Source organism: Alosa alosa, chromosome 10 (genome assembly GCF_017589495.1).
Source record: "Alosa alosa isolate M-15738 ecotype Scorff River chromosome 10, AALO_Geno_1.1, whole genome shotgun sequence".
Taxonomy (NCBI): domain Eukaryota; kingdom Metazoa; phylum Chordata; class Actinopteri; order Clupeiformes; family Clupeidae; genus Alosa; species Alosa alosa.
In genome coordinates, this window is record NC_063198.1 from 732,889 (window position 1) to 750,095 (window position 17,207).

The 17,207-nt window shown below is 42.2% G+C and overlaps 1 protein-coding gene across 4 annotated transcripts in view; it reads left to right on the top strand.

Moving 5' to 3' along the window:
* dock3 (dedicator of cytokinesis 3) overlaps positions 1-17,207 on the top strand; it is a 557,701-nt gene that overhangs the window by 218,013 nt on the left and 322,481 nt on the right. For 3 of the 4 annotated variants that reach the window (XM_048254373.1, XM_048254374.1, XM_048254376.1), the window contains exons 21-22: positions 16,503-16,603; positions 16,751-16,832. In XM_048254373.1, the coding sequence (XP_048110330.1) occupies positions 16,503-16,603; positions 16,751-16,832 (183 nt within the window). Of the gene's footprint in view, positions 1-16,502; positions 16,604-16,750; positions 16,833-16,935; positions 16,984-17,207 lie in introns of all 4 variants that reach the window. The other variant, XM_048254372.1, reaches the window with a different exon arrangement.

Consider the following 17,207-nt stretch of genomic DNA (forward strand, 5'->3'; position numbering starts at 1 on the left):
CTGTATATCATAATTAAAATTAGTAAACATGTACCTATACATATCTGTGTGACACCGCATTTTCATGATTATTTTTTAATTAACAAGACATAACCTACCTAACACCACTGGCAGCTATCCTTTGTTTGGGCTTGGCAGACAGAACAACCATATCACTGACCCGGCCTGATTTTACACCCTATCAATCAATGATAAAAGTAAAAAGAAATGGCATCTCAGAGGTGGATAAATGTAACGTGTGGAAAAGATTGTCTTCTATGCACAGACAAACTACACCCAGGACATGTGGCTACTGATAACAAAAATGCTCTGAAAATTACCAGTCCTTGGCTTGTGCCAGCATTGCTCGGTCTCTGTGCAGTTTAAGACTGGGGGCACAGCAAGGAGGCGGAGCTGAGAGTAGGTCGCCATCTGAAAAAGGACAGCCACAGTATGGTTGCAAAGTGCCTTGCCAGCAGCACACAAGCACACCGTCTCATACAACTGCACCGGGGAGGAGTCTCCGAGGACAATCTAGGAAAAAAACAGAAGAAAAAGTTACTACGCATAACAAACCATAATGCAGTATAATGTAATGTGAACTATTTCCTGCTCTCAAGTTGTGAGTTTTCTCCTTTTCCTCAGGGACCTGTGGCACATAGCTCACACACTGACTCTCCCTGAACCTGGCACTTTGTTTGACACTGAGTTAAGAATATAACCGTGGCCCACTGGTTAGCACTCTGGACTTGTAACCGGAGGGTTGCCGGTTCGAGCCCCGACCAGTGGGCCGCAGCTGAAGTGCCCTTGAGCAAGGCACCTAACCCCTCACTGCTCCCCGAGCGCCGCCGTTGTAGCAGGCAGCTCACTGCGCCAGGATTAGTGTGTGCTTCACCTCACTGTGTGTTCACTGTGTGCTGTTTGTGTTTCACTAATTCACTGATTGGGTTAAATGGTTATGCCGATTTCAGTTATGCCGATTTCAGTCGTCCCTTTATCTTAGAGACGGATGCAAGCCATGCAGGATTGGGGGCAGTTCTGTCACAGGAGAAGGATGGGTTATAGGGCTGAAACGATTCATCGCGTCACTCGAATAACTCGATTACAAAAATTACTCGAGGCAAAAACCCTGCCTCGAAGCCTCGTTAAATTCCTATGACGTGCACTATACGCGCAGGGATCTGATTGTTCCACACGGACCGTTGTTCAGGAAGCACACCACTAGCGCGTGAATTGTACATTCTGAATTTAGCTGGCGCGATGGCGGAGTCATGATATCCATAAATGGCAGAGAATGTCTAAAGTTTTTAAGTAAAGTTTTGGGATCATTACATACTCAAAAAGGAAAAGAACAAGCATCTGAACCTAAATATCCACTCCATGCTGTTTCACCAAGCGTCAATAAAGTAGGCTAGGCTATTTATCAATCTATCTAGCCTATCTATCATCTATCTACGTAGCCTATAGCCTACATTGATGTTGGCTGATTTTAATCACATACTGTATTTGTAGCGATGTCATGATGGCTTGTTTAGCTTTGATGTTTATAAGTAAGTAAACTTATTCACGTTCAATTGCAAGACAGTATGCCTAAAAAAGAACCCCTCACACACATGCATGCACCCTCATCTTTCCTCACGCACCGCACGCGTGCACACACACACACACACACACACACAGGTTGCTAGGTTACCATAGCAAATAGGCTCACCCCAGAAATGATTTTTTAGTAGCCTAATGGTAAAATGATTTGTTAGTAATGGTAATGGTAAATGCTGCAGGTGTAGAAATCTACATAAAACAGATATTTATGTTGATGTCAGGTCTAGATTACAGCATGAAACTTGTTGTAGGCTACACGTTAATACATTAAATTGCTTTCCCTCTTCTCCCTCCCAGCACTTCACAACATAGCTGGGCGAACAAAGCTGCCCATACTAAGTCATGGACAAGAGGCTGCAATTTTACAGAGAGCATTTTGAACATTATTTAATTGATGGCACTGACACTTAAAAACACTAAATGGGTAAATTGCAATAAATGGGTTTAGTTTTGTAGCCTAATGTTGGAGTTAGAATAAATACCTCTGTGCCAATTGCTTGATCATTTTACAGCCATGTCATTTTCGTTATGCATTATGTGTTTTGGTTGTTTAAAAATGCTCTTGGATGACAGAATCTTGTATGGTGGACACCATCCCTGGTCGAACCAAAAGAGACCTGAAAGTCCTGCAAGGGACTGTTCCCTGTATTTCCAGAGACCTGTGGTTTTGATGACAGGGATGACCACATACCCATTAAGACAAGTGGAGTGAACCAAGGGAAGTCCACAGTTAATAAAGCAGTGGTAGCAGATAAAGGTAGTGGATGGGACCTTGCACCGAGCAATCCAGGCTCCTCCTTCCAGGGATCCAGTGCTGCAGCTTTTACATCCAAAGGTGTTGCGAGTCAAAGTGCTCACTAGCCTACACAACAACCACGGCCATCTGGGGGTGGACAGGACCACAGATTTGATATGACAGAGGTGCTACTGGCCCCAGATGCGGCATGAGGTGCAATTGTGGTGATCTGAGTGTGAGCACTGTGTGGTTGCTAAAGCAAGACAACCCAAGCCAGAACCTTTTTGGGAAATATGTTCGCCACTAAGCCTTTGTAGATAATCTCCATTGACTTGACTCTCTTGGATTGGGCTAGCACAGGACAAGCGAATTTTCTGGTAGTCACAAATGTTTTCTCAAAGTTTACCCAGGCCTTTCTCACCCCTGATCAGAGAGCTTCCACCGTAGCTAAGATTCTAACTGAGAGATGATTCTATTTGTATGGCGTGCCAAGGAGAATCCACTCTGATCAGGGGCGCAGCTTTGAGGGGGAGCTGTTGAAGCACCTGTGTGACACCTACATCATAACAAAGACTAGAACCACCACTTATCCTCCAGAGGGGAATGGTCAATGTGAACGTTTCAACAGGACACTTCATGACTTGCTCAGGACCTTACCCCCTGAAAAGAAGCGTAAATGGCCCCAGTTTCTCCCTCAACTCCTGTTCGCCTATAATATCACTGTGTACCAGTCCACACAGCACTCCCCATACGAGCTGATGTTCGGTCAGAAGCCACAGTTACCAGTCGACCACCTACTTGGAAATACTGGAGGTGACCACAGGGACAGTCCACCGACTGATTGGGTGGTGCAACATCAAGAGTACCTGACTTCTGTCTATGCTAGTGCTAGGAGACACTTAGAAGAGGCTGCGGCATATCGTAGGCATGGTGGTCCTAACACTGTAGTCCTCTTCAAAGTGGTTGTATGCACATCCAACCTCACTGAGGCCAGGTGCAGGACAAAAAAGCTTATCAAGGAAAGAAGAGTAGTTGTCCGCACACTGCAATCATAACACATAACACAACGTTTCGCCTCATCAGGCCTGATGAAGACCCTGGTGGGTCGAAACGTTGCGTTATGTTTTTAACTCAATAAATTTAGTTCTTCTAGGAGATTGCAGTGTGCGGTCCTGACACTGTACCCATATTACCACCTGGCACTCTAGTCTTTTTCTAGTGGGCAGTGGTAGTGTAGTGGTTAAGGAGCTGGGCTAGTGTGCAGTAGCCTGAAAGTTGTCGGTTCAATTCCCGGCTTTCACTGTTATGCCCTTGAGCAAGGCACTTAACCCCAAGTTGCTCTGGGGAAAATGTGATCCCTTGTAATATAGCTGATATACAGTATGTAAGATTCTTTGGTCAAGAAGTGTCTGCTAAATATAATGTACATGTAAGCGGTTTTGCAACAACCAGGGGCGTAGCCAGGATTATTTTATAGGGGGGGCCAGCTGGGTCCAGACTTTTTATTGGGGTGGCACTTGGGAATCAAAACTACAATATGAAAACTACTCAAAAAGTTTTGAAGATTAGGATATCCTGTTTTAATAATGGCAATAAATTGTGTAAAGCCAACACTGATACACAGGTCCATTCACAGACAACCTGAACAGTTTGTTGTCCACTCCAACACATTTTCCATAAATAGGCCAATGCTATAAAAAGTACATTATGATAATGCACCTTACTTAATCAGTCATATTCAAATGATGTTAACTCAAAGAACAATAATAAATACTACAAATATGGTATGCAGATATTTGATCTTATACTGATGGCAAAACTATATTTCTTTCTGATATCCACTCCAAGTACTTGGCTGTAAGTAACATGGCTCTGAATTACGACATTAACCCTTAGAACCCTAGACTGTTTTAAGGGCTTTTTCACTACCTTTAGTTAGAAGCATTTATCCTGGTCATTGTAAGTGCCATACACAAACAAGAACAATGAGCCATGAACAAAGTGAAGGGGAAAAAGGTGTTTCTTTGTCGAATAAATTGGGATGCAATGTGAGTCTTGAATTGGATGCCATGTAGGAATTTGCTAGGATCTCAAAACCGGATTATGAACATGCTATGCCATAGAGAAACACATTATGGCGTTGGATTATGAACATGCTTTGCCACCACAACAACACACAAAAACGTGGGGTAAGTCGAGCTATATGAAGTTATTATTTTGATGTCACTTCGTCTGTTTTATAACCCAGAAGGATGTACTTGGTATCAAATGATAGCTCTGCGTCTCCTCTTTCATCTGACATGCGTGGCATATCTATCCGATCACGGGTTCGTGAGTAGGGCCTAATTCAAACGAGAGTAATGGGTGTGCAGCGTTGGTTTTTGTACATGATGTTATTTTGCAGTCACGTTGTCTGTTTGTATAGCCCAGAAGGATTGATATACTTGGTACCAATGGATAGCCCTGTGCCCCCTTTTTCTTCTGATATGCCATATCTATGCGATCACGGGTTCGCGAGTAGCCTAATTCAAACGAGAGTATGGGTGCGCAGGTGAACTAAATATGATGCAATTTGATTTAATTTCATGATTTTTTTGTATTTTCATACTTGATCACACAGACAAGTGTTTAGTCTCGTTGGAAAGCCCCACTTCTGCTCTGTCACGCAGTTAAGGTTTCATCTCGTTGCAATTATCAGTTCCGGAGCAATGTAACAAAGAACTCAGGCAACACAGCAGCCTGCCTCTGCCTGACCAGCTATGGCAAGAACCACACGCAGTCAGCAAATTATCTTTTTATAAAGTATCCTAGGCTAGACACTATTAGCCTACTTGTATTGGAGCCATCCGGAGATATGTGCCTAATATGCTTGCATTTCACCCGAATATTATCAAAATATTTTTGTAACAGCATTACCGCGGGCATCCGCTTATTTTTGATCAGCCTCACACGTCAATGTCAGAGCCTACCTAACAAGAACAGCCCAACACAGCTCACTTTGCTATGATTCGTGTCACATTCTAACATCTTATTAACATTAATGTTCCAAGTCATCATCAACTCACCTGTTGTCACTGAGGTTAAGTAAGTAGTAGTCTACTGTGTAAGTGTTTTTAACAGATGACTTGAACTTGAGCTGCACTAGGCCTACTCACGATTTGATTAGAACCGCTACACTTCCTTTCAAAGTACCGTTGAAAATGGCAGCAATCTTTTTTTTTTTTACTTTTCACTGAACGGAGCTGGGGGGGCCAGCAGGGTGGCCAAGCTTAGACCAGTGGTGGCCGTGGCCCCCCCTGGCCACCACGTAGCTCCGCCCCTGGCAAGAACCATTTTCACGGTTGCCACAAAATCGAGGATACATGGGTGTCTACCAAGTGTGAAATTGTAGAGTGTTTTGATGGAATTGGCACACACTATAAGATCAGGCTGTATGGGGAAGAGGGCCCCCTTAAGACGTTCCACTCTTAATACTGCCAGACAGCATTCAAACCCCTTCCAACTCCCACAGTCTGTTTCACATGAGTTCTCTGCCAGTGTAGCAGAAGTAAATATTCTCCCCATCCCCTTCAGGCCTTGGCAGTAGATAGGTATGCTACCAGGACAGTGAACTTTAAAGCAGGTGTGTAAGCTGACCTGCAGCGCTGGCGCACACGCCCACCCGTGGGTGGTGATCATATACGTAGCTTCCTCTCTGGGAGAACAATGCCGGTCATTTGAAATTTATTGGCGCATGGGTGTTTGTGGTTGTTGTTGTTGGAAGAACATGGCTTTATTCTTAATTCTAAGACTACATTGCTTCTCGCACGCCCGGCCTGTTGGCTGTGGATAACCCGTTGCTTTTAAAGAGAGCAAATGCACATGGTTTAGTGTTTGAGCAATGTTTTTCCTTGAGTTATTTGTTTTTTGTATTAGTTCAGGCTGTGAGAGGGTCATCCATGGTTTGTCTGTTTGTTTGTACCTTATATTCTTTTGTTTGTTAATTTTGCCTACTGTTACTCAACTGCCCATGCCTATGACACCTAGTGGTGTACTGTGTTGCCTGTACTATTATAAGATTATTTCCAAGACAAATTTCTCTTAAGGTACACAATAGAATGACATGGCAGGTCAAGGAAAGCATCAAGAAAAGCAAAGATTAAGAAATCGTTTTTTTGACATAGGCAACAAGGGTGGAGATGTTTTTACACTTTTCAGACACTCAAAGTTTGAAAACTATGGATATTGTTTTAGAACCAACAACCTTACTACATTATCTGGGGGTTTTGTGTGCAAAAAGTGGAATTAATTGTCAAAAAATTAGAAGAAAATATGAAAATCACTTATTATATGATATAATCGCTTATTTTAAAACATACAGAAAAAAACACTAAAGATGGATCGTGAAAATTTGAAGACAAAAAAAAATCTTGTTCCTTAGACTCTATATTAGCAAAATATGCAAAATCATTTAAGTGACACATCAAGATCGTTCAGGAACAATTACATGGTGCAATCACTCAAAAGTGACGAGGTTTGCTCCAACTGGCTGTTTAAGTACAGCCACTTACAGCAACACACATCATAGGCAAAATGGCTTTTTAATGCAGACCATAGGTAGCGTTTCTTTTTTAACAGAATAGCGTTTACATTACACCTTTTCACTTTTAACCCAATTATGTTGGGGTCCAATAAAACATCAATTTCTTTACCCGATTGATGTGTATATTATACATCTATTTGATATGGCGTTTTACAAACGGAAGTTCGGGAGGAGCGTGACGGAATTTGCCACGCCTCCTTCTTCAATCAGTCAGGTTATTTATTTGCAGTCTACCTGCCGAAGTTGCAGCATCGGTGTTACTCTCGCAGTGACTACCGGTCAAGCAGAACTTGCTGCCCATGATTGCTTGTTACAGACCTAGGTCTAGGTTAAGTGGGGAAACTACTGGAGGGATGTTTCTTATCTTGTTGCTTTGTATTAGAGCTGTTTGTATAGCCCACTCGTTCCTGCTGAATGTCGAGATGCATGTCACAAACATGTATGGCCTACTAGATAAAGGCACTTGTTTTGCTATTTGTCTGTTTAGCTAACAACTTTTTGGTCGCATTGGGTGTGTTAATGGTAACAGGCTCACGGAGTAGCCACTACTGCTTGTCTGGAGGCATATGGTGAACTGAGGTCAGTGTAACGTTAGGCTAAATATCCCGTGAATCACACTTGAACATTGCAAGCAGCCATGTTACATTGACGTGACATTTCTGATAAATCAGGCTTCCAGTCTGACCTTCGTGGTTTTTTGGTGAAGTTGCTTGGAATTTTGTTAACCAACGTGTTGTCTATTCTTAGTTGTTTGTCATTCAAATTTGTTTCAGTAGCCAGTGTGCCTGTATTCCGTTATTTGCGTGGCAGCTTGTAACTTCTAACACGTTACATCCTTGCCACTTCGTTTGTTTTAGCAGTTCACTAGTTCTCCCTCATTACAGATGGCTAAAGGTTAGCCTACACATGAAATTGGTGAACTACTAGGCTACAAACTACTGCCGTTTGTCAAGGGTAATTAGATACGACGAGAGACTGAGATTTATCAGGGTCATGATAGATGGCCTGATGGAAGATTCCGAAACATATGATTTGATGGTATCTAGAAGATACCTGATGACGAGTGATGAAGTTCATAAGAGATATGATGACTCGATATGAGAACACTGAATATAGGATAATAGTTTGAAGTTGTATAGGCCGACGACTAGGCCTACTTGATTTTAACTAAACTTATGCAGCAGTGCAAGGTGCAAGAATATACGAGTGAGAATACAAGGTGCTGACTGTGCGTTGTTTATGGGAAAATTAATTTACTCTAGTGTCGGTTAAAGGAACATAGACTATAGTAGCCTATTGCAACGAAAGTAACCACCACCAGATTTGTAAGTATACCTTAGTTGATTCTTGATAGGGCCAACTGAGCATCTGGAATGAGATGATCTTCCTCAGGTCTTATATAGGACTCGAAAGCAGATGAGGACCATCTTCCGAGCAACTTGATGGATGAAGTCGGTAATCCTAGTTCAGCCGCTGAGGTAGCAGCGCCAATACAAATGGAGTGCCCGGTATAGTGTGAAGGCGAGAGGCCACAACTCCACACCACCATTGTTAGGTAGATTCTAAACCAGTGCTTAGACAAAGGCCGTCCAGTAGGAAGAATGAATAGTGGTGAATTAGCTAGAGAATGTGGGCGAAGTTTTAAGAACTTAATCATAGAGAAACAAGGGCAGAAAGTAGTAAGCACTTTACATATTTTAATAGAGGTACCTGAGCCTGATGTATCTGCTTTTAGAATGTTTCAGAAAGATAGCATAGTAGTGCAGAGAAAAACGGAGGTCAGAAAATGCGAGGTCTCGAGAAGGGTTGAAAGTCTGAGCGTCAGAACAGAATTCACCAGAACGCATGAAGCCATAAAAGCCATCAGAAAAACAGCTTCTAGAAGTATATCAATATAGGTGTGAATAACCCCTGCCGTAGTTTAGACACCAAAGTGCGAAGAATGGAAGGGGTGTTAGGAAATCGTTGATCCAGAACAGATACAGTGGTTTTAGCTATACCTTTAAGTAGCAACCGTATGGAAGGTACGGAAAACAGGCTTAGAAAATTAGGGCCTTGCATGAAATTGGATGCCCGCTAACATCCTTCTAATTGATGAGACTTTGATTTTACGTGATTCGAAATTGTGAACGATAAAGGCGCACACGGTTGGAACGAGTATTGGAAAGACGGGCAATTGTAGAGATAGGCAAAATAAAGTAAAGCAGGTCCAAGCGGACTTATAAACTTTGAGAGTGCTTGGGGCTATTCCCTTAACCATGTAGTCTCTCACTCTGTCTAACAGTGAGGCCATTGGTGATTTTAATCCAATATTAGATCTGGGAAAGGTGGGCACACAATTGGCTCCAGGTCGGCAGCTGGGCAGCGCCGTCTGAACTCCTGAAATCGAAAACGAGAGAGAGCATCAGCGATTACATTTTGGTAGCCTGGGATATGTTTTGCACTAATGATAAAATTATGCATGACTGACTGCCAAGTTAACCGTCTAAGTAGGGACATAAATTTGTTGCATGGGGATCGTCCTTTATTAAGAATGCATACTACTGCTTCGTTGTCGCAAAAGATGTTGATCCGTCTGCGAGACCATTTGGCGCCCCATAAGACACTGGCTATGACGATTGGAAGCAACTCATGCAATGCTGAAGAGGCAGACCCGAGGGCAAAGTGGGAGAAATCAGGAGACCATTTCTCAGCAAACCATTGCCCTTGGTAGAAACCCCCAAAACCGACAGAGGGAGCTGCGTCTGTGTACAATGCCAGTGACTCTGATGATTCGGGCACGTCATTGTAAAAGAACGAGATGCCGTTCCAGTTATTCAGAAGATGAGGCCAGAATCTTAGATCGGATCTGCTGCCCTCGTCGAGACAGACCAGATCACTTAATTTGATGACTGAGTGCGGCAAATTTAGTAGGTGAGAAATGAAGGAGACCGGAATGATCACGAAATTGAGATTTGATGAACTGAGTTCGCGTTTAGTAACCACGTCGGAAGACTGGAAATGACTCAGCGATGGACCTGATCCTGACTAGTTTCTCATTTGGGAAAGAGGCTTGCATTTCCACTGAATCCAGCAGGATTCCGAAAGACACAAGACTTACAAGGACCTTCTGTTTTCTCAATGGAGAGGGGTACGCCTACATAATGGAACACTTGCTTTAGGCAGTCGAGCACTGACGTCTCGAGACGGAAAATCAATTAGCAGAAAATCATCTAAAAGGTGTAAAACGAATGGCAGTTTGCTCACATTTAGCAGAATCCAACACAAGGCTTCTGACAGGCAATTAAATATGTAGGGGCTGCTTGTACAGCCAAAGGTCAATCTAACAGCGAGGTAAAATTTCGACTCCCATTTGACCCCGAAGAGATGCCAGTCTGCGGGATGGATGGGCATGACTTTAAAGCTGTCTGTGATGTCTGCTTTTGCTAACCACGCTCCTTGGCCTGCTATTTTAATCAGATGAATCACGTTGTCGACGGATGCGTAGTATAGCGAGAATGGCTGCTGGGGAATGCACTCATTAATGCTGGCTATGGTATCCGAGAGTTGATCCTGAAGGTAGAGAAGGGACAGTATAAAGGGGCCAATGAAAATTTTGAGTCACTTCTTTAGCCAGTAAGTTTGAAACAGCATCGGGTTCAGTGAGAGCAGACTGAAGGTTGGCTGGACATAGCACTCCTAATTGGGAAAGCAAATAATTAGCAAATGACGGGTCTGGATGAGAGGACAGAAGGTGTGAGAGGACTGGTACATTGATGGGGGTCGATGGATGTCTGCTTAGAATTTCTTTGGTGGAGCCTTTCCTCGCACAGGAGGCCTCGTGCATCGGGGGCAGACTGATTTCGGGTGGGGCTCTTTGCAGAAACAACAAACATGCAAAAAACGACAATTACGAAAAGAATACACAGCTTCGTTGAAGTTATTACACAGAGTTCCCCATTAAAGTGTATGAAGGGGCGACCTTGCCTGTCGCGCCCACTGCTTACAGGATCGGAGCTGGGGACAGCAGACGATGGCTTTTGGTCATATGTCTTGGGGCAGAATGCAGCGGTGTGGCTATGGGCACCACATATGAGGCAGGTTATCGTGCGGTGCCCGCCGAAATGACTCACCAAAAGTTCAAAGTCTGTCACGGCCCAATTCAACCTGCTGTTATGCAGAAATAGGAAAGTGGCGGACTTGGCAGAAAAGGCTAGGTGGTATTTGAAAAGAGAGTCCCTCCATACCGCTGGCTAAAATCGGCCATCATAGCTAAATATTTGTCCAACTCCTCTCTTCTATCAGGATAGACGTTGCATAGAATATCCCTGTAAGTGCCAAAAGTGAAAACGAATTCGCCAAATGAAAGATTGCGATGCAATCTGGGGTCAGTGGATTTAAGCAGGACTGAGACGTCTCCGCATTCTACAAATTGACGATCACGGGCTGGTGACGGCAAGAGTAGGGAAGCCAAATTCACATCTTCACCTTGGATGATCTTTGATCGCAATGAAGAAGAAACAGCCGCCGTAGCGGGGGAAATGAAAGTCCTACCGAGGGCCTGGGCTGGAGTGGCTGTAGCCAGGCTGAAGAGTTGTACGCTCTTAGCAGCGGAGGGCATTACAGCCGCAGATGAACCTTGAAGGGGCGGTAGCGTGGTTGAGGGAGTAGACTGATTTTGAACGGTGGGATCCGTTGGGAAATTCTGAGAAGCCGGCGCCGAGGAAGAAGTCGAAGGACCAGAGGCGATGTTTTCGAAGATGGTCATCCTGGTCTCCAGACCTTTGACGGACTGAGACAGGACGTGGATGGCTTGGAGGATCTGGTCAGACACTGGCTCGCCGAGAGTCCCGTCCTAGGAGGTAGAAGCCGTAGGTCCAGTTGCGACTCTGTTTGTTTTCTTCGCTGGTCGAGGTATAGGTGATTTTACATTGATGGTTAGGTGATAGACATTTCTTGCTTGCCTTTGCAGGCTGAGGTTGGACGTCGGGGCCTGGTGATGTTGGTTTGTCTGGGTGATGGTCCGGCGCGGGGTTACCCAGTATTTGAGAGGCCATAATGAGGAGGTCTTCCCTTGAAGTCCCGCTTTGGATAGGAATCCCCCGACCTTCTAGCAAATTGATAATTTGCACGGAGAGCCTGCCGGCCCAGGGGGATTCTCTTGCCAGAACGCGAGTGCTCCTGCGCTTCGGGGAAGGAGATGGAGGGATCATAATAATAATAATAAAAATCTTTATTTATATAGCACTTTTCAAAACAAAGTTACAAAGTGCTGTACAATATTAACATAAATGAAACTGCAAATAAGACATAATAATATAACAATCAAATAATATATACTAATTCAATTAGAACTTAACATAAATTTGAAAAAGGAAAATAAACTTACACTGAAATAAAACTTACTGAAATAAAACTTGACACTGAAATAAAACTTAGGATACTGAAATAAAACTTGACATCATATCATCATCGTCGGAATCAGAGATGGGCAATGAGGCGATCTCTTTGAGCGACATAGCTACTACGGAAACAAGAGACAATTGTCGTAAAAGAACGTCAAAGTCTGTATCTGAAAGCAGCAAGACAGGTACGTGACCCGGTTCATTATAAAGACAGTTGGGACGGCCGATTGGTTAGAGGTAATGAATGAATAAGTGACGTATTGGAGTCTTCCCAGCAGAACTACGCTGGCGCTTGCATTTACGAGCTGAGGCATATGCACTTCCATCTTTGTAAGATGACTCTTCAAGTCCAGTGATATACAGTATTTCTACTCAATGAACCACTATGTCAACCTGAGACCGCAAGACCAATACAATGAGACCAAGACAAGACTGAGGGATCCGAGACCAAGACCAAGACCAAAGACGGTCGTAAAAGTGGTCTCGTCTCGAGACCAAGACCGGTCTCGAGACATCCAACTCTACTAAGAGGGCAAGGAAGGAATTTTTTCTCCTTTAAAGTGTTTGGGAGTTTTTTCGCCTTCCTCTGTGTTGAGAGTGCAGTGATATGCAGACGACATGGCTCTGATTGGTCTATTAAGAAGGGGAGACTTGGAGAGAGAACAAGCCTATATCCACCATGCAAAATCTCTTCAACATTGGTGTCAAAGTAGCTTTTTAGAAATAAATGTCACAAAGACAAAAGAACTTATTCTGCAAAATGATAAAGACCAGCCACTTCCAGTTATCATTAAGGGGCAAGCAGTTGAATTTGTGTCTTATTTTACATATCTGGGGACTTTTATAGATAGCAAATTGAGGTTTAGGGAAAACACTGAGTTTATTTTTAAAAAGTGCTCCCAGCGCCTTTACCTAATTCGGAGGCTTAATAACTTTGGTGTCAATTAGGACATCCTCCTAATAGTGTATAAAAACCTAGTTGAGAGCATTTTGTCCTTTAATATGATTATGTGGTATGGTAACCTAAATGCCAAGTGGAGAAGCAAACTTCAGAAAATAGTGAACATGGCCTCAAAGATTATAGGGAAGCCACAAAAGCAACTGAGCATAATCTACAAAGAGAACACCTTAAGTAAAGTCAGAAAAATCATCAGTGACCCCTCCCATCCATTATACAGTGAATTTGAGCTTCTCCCCTCAGGCAGGCGCTATAGGGTGCCTAACACCAGTAAGAATATTTTTAGAAATTCTTTTGTCCCCAATGGTATCAGGGCAATAAACAGTACTGGAAGTACTTCAGTTATTTTTAAGTCATTTATTTATTATATTTATTAGCTAGCCTAGCATGCATGGGTTGCTTAGGCCTACTTATTTATTGACTGGTATTTATTGACTAGCCAGGCTTATCTGTATTTTATATGACATGCAGTGCTTATGAAACTGAATGTGTGGTGCTTGTCTGTCCTGTGTGCTGTATGGTGAAACTAAAGACAAATTTCCACTTTGTGGATAATAAAGTTTTTCGTATTCGTATAAAACAGCGCCATCTTCATGGGCGATTGGAATCTTTAGAAATGAAGTGAACGGAAGTGGCCTTGCTTACCGGAATCAACCCGGATATCGGCAACATTCTATTTATGCAACTAGCGAATACACATATGTCTAAAACTAAAGGAATCAGTGGGATTAATTGCCTAAATAATACAGGCTTAGCATCCAAGGCTTAGTATTCAGCTTTACTTGTTATGAAGTATATTCAAATTGCTCACATTTTTCTTTGCTCTCCGTAGCACACTCATGTTTCCATAAAATGTGTCTTCTTAAATTCCAAAATTAATCTTTTAATAGAACAGTGTCACCACATGGCTGTTCTTGCTCTACATTGTTAGTAACAAAATTCCATCCGCTCCGCTCCTCGCTCGCTCTGGTTGCTATGGAATCTGACATAGATGCTTTGTTTCAATGGTTGCTATGTTGGTTGCTAGGAAGGTGGTGGTTTATTATAGTTGGCTGAAGGCATAGTTGATGATAACTGACAGTTGGAATGACTGAACAGTTAAATAGTTGAGTAGTTTAAATATTTAAATTATTTAATAGTGAATCATCATCTTGAGGACTTTTATTTTGAAACAGTTGTGTGCAGAGGAAACAGTTGGCGGGAGTAATACTTGATGACAACTGACAGTTGGAATGGCTGAACAGTTAAATAGTTGAGTACACTGCAAAAAATGAATTCTAACCAAGTGTTATTGATCTTATATTAAGATTAAAAATCTTTCTATTCTAAAAGATTAGAATCTACTATTGTTTTTAGTATGCAAAGACTTACCTAGCGCCCTCTCAAAAGATCATTTTGACTTAATTTAAGAAGACTTTAACTTATTTTAAGGAGTCTTATCGAGACAAATTTGCTCAACGCACTGGCAGACAAATGTGCTTGTTTTTAGGACAAATTTGCTTAACGCACTGTTTTCAAGATGAGATGTCTTAAAATAAGTCAATTTTTTTTTAATTAAGTCAAATGATTTCACAAGAAAGCGCTAGGTAAGTCTCTTTATACTGAAAACAATACCAACTATTTTTCTTTATCTGGATATAAGATTAATAACACTTGGTTAGATTTTGTTTGAAACTTGGGTCTGACAGCGTTCGCAATCTGCGGTTTGTCCATGACGCTGATAACGCTACGTTCGCAAATGTACGTACATCTGGCCCTGAGTGTTAACTATTTGGGTGCTTGGGGGACTATCGAACCCTGTGGTTGGCCATTTTGGCCCTGTGCGCGCACAGTTTGGAACTACTTCAAGAATCTTCATAGAGTGCTGCTGTACACTGGGTTCTTGACTAGTATAATCATTCTATGTTGTTTTTTATGTTTTAATTATTACTTTTTAAACACTTTTAAATTACTATTACTAATGTACTATTACCTTGTGTGTTTTATTGTGTCTATCTTTTATTATTATACTTTTTAAACTATTCTTTGACTATTGGCCTTCTATGCTTTTTATCAGCTATTCCTGTTTGCTTTTGTTTACGTAAAGCACATTGAATGATCTCTGTGTATGAAATGCACTATTTAAATAAAGTTGACTTGACTTGACTATACCCCAATAGAATTCTACAACAATGCTCCAGATTCCAGATAAAGCTAGCTAACATGTGTACTTAAGTAAAAGCTAGATGTTTTAACAGAAACAACCAAAAAAGCTTGATTACTTGAAAAACTCAAAGAAGTGTCGGCCTTACTTTGAGCCTAGTAAATGGTTTAAAATTAGCGATCTTTTTACAATGAGAAATGCCCTATCGCTACCAGTGTTAGCATTTTGGATGCATCGGCTAAAAACAGGCTAGTTTAGAATGCATCGGATTAGCGTTTTTTTGCTCCCCAACAAATGTTCGAACTCGTCATCATGCTAAGCATATCCAAAATCCATTTTACACCGGATTTCCCCTTTAACTCCGGATCTTCCTTTAATTTGATACGCGGATATATATTTGTAAATGGGCAGTATAAAGGTCAAATCAGAGAATTGTTAATATAGGACGGGCTATGGTAACATATTTATCTTCATTAAGCTGTGCTGGATCAGATGGCAAGCAAAGTGATGTAGATCTTGGTATAGATGTTAGGTGTATTTAACACATGCTGTAAGTTAGTTGGTTTAAGCCAATTTCATTACTACGCTTCCAAAGTATCCCACCTAGTTTAGCTGTTCATAACATTATCCGTATAAAGGTGTATGACAACTTAAAATTTACAACAATATCAGAATGTTGCAACTGCATTTTGTTATTGTGTCCTTGAGAGATCCTGTAAAAAAGAGTGATTGCTTTTAACAGTAAAGATGCCGCATGCCTGCGTGCAGCCGTGGCCTACTGGTTAGCACTTCGGACTTGTGACCGGATGGTTACCGGTTCGAACCCCGACCAGTAGGAATGGCTGAAGTGCCCTTGAGCAAGGCACCACACCACTCACTGCTCCCCGAGCGCCGCTGTAGCAGGCAGCTCACTGCGTCGGGATTAGTGTGTGCTTCACCTCACTGTGTGCTGAGTGTGTTTCACTAATTCATGGATTGGGATAAATGCAGAGACCAAAATAGAGAGATCAAAAGAGTATCTATACTTATACTCACTTGACGTTGCTCTTTTCCTCCAAACACCAGTTTATTGTTCAACTGCCTGACCCTCGTAATGAAATTTATCAATCTTGTTGCAGGTGTTCATAATCAATCTGCTGCGTGATAGCAAATACTACCACTTTCGGCCTGTTATGGACACTTACATCCAAAAGCACTTTGCTGGAGCCCTGGCCTATAAGTAAGTGATGAACAGTAGCACAGGGAATTTTCTCTCATCTCATCTTAATATATTTTAATTCTGGATTTTAAGAATGGCATCATCTTCATTATTATGTAAACATTTTAATTCTAAATTGTTGAGCATAGTTTATGTTTGTGTATGCAGGGAGCTGATTCGCTGCCTGAAATGTTACATGGATCGCTCTGCAGAGGTGGTCAGACAGGACCACATTCAAGATGCAATGAAGGTAAAATACATGATGGCAAAGTGTACAAGAAATTCTGTTCAAGCTGATTTACATTTGTTCATTTTGCAGAGCCTTTGATTAAAAATAACTTCAATAATTGCAGGGGTCAGCAATAGGTGATGATAGGGCAGTCGTAGGGATGAGACTTCAGGTGAGATGAGTGAGATGAGGGCCAAACACAAGGATGGCTGATGACTGGTAATTGTATACCTCACAAATGAGGTAAGGGGGAATAGAGAGAGAGAGAGATAGAGTGGGTTAGTATTAATATAAATCAAAATGGTTAATAGTGTTATACCATAGTGGGAATAGGCAGAGTGAGAGTTGAGAGAGAGAGAGGGAAGGGGAGAGGAGAGGTTGTACGGCATGACAAGT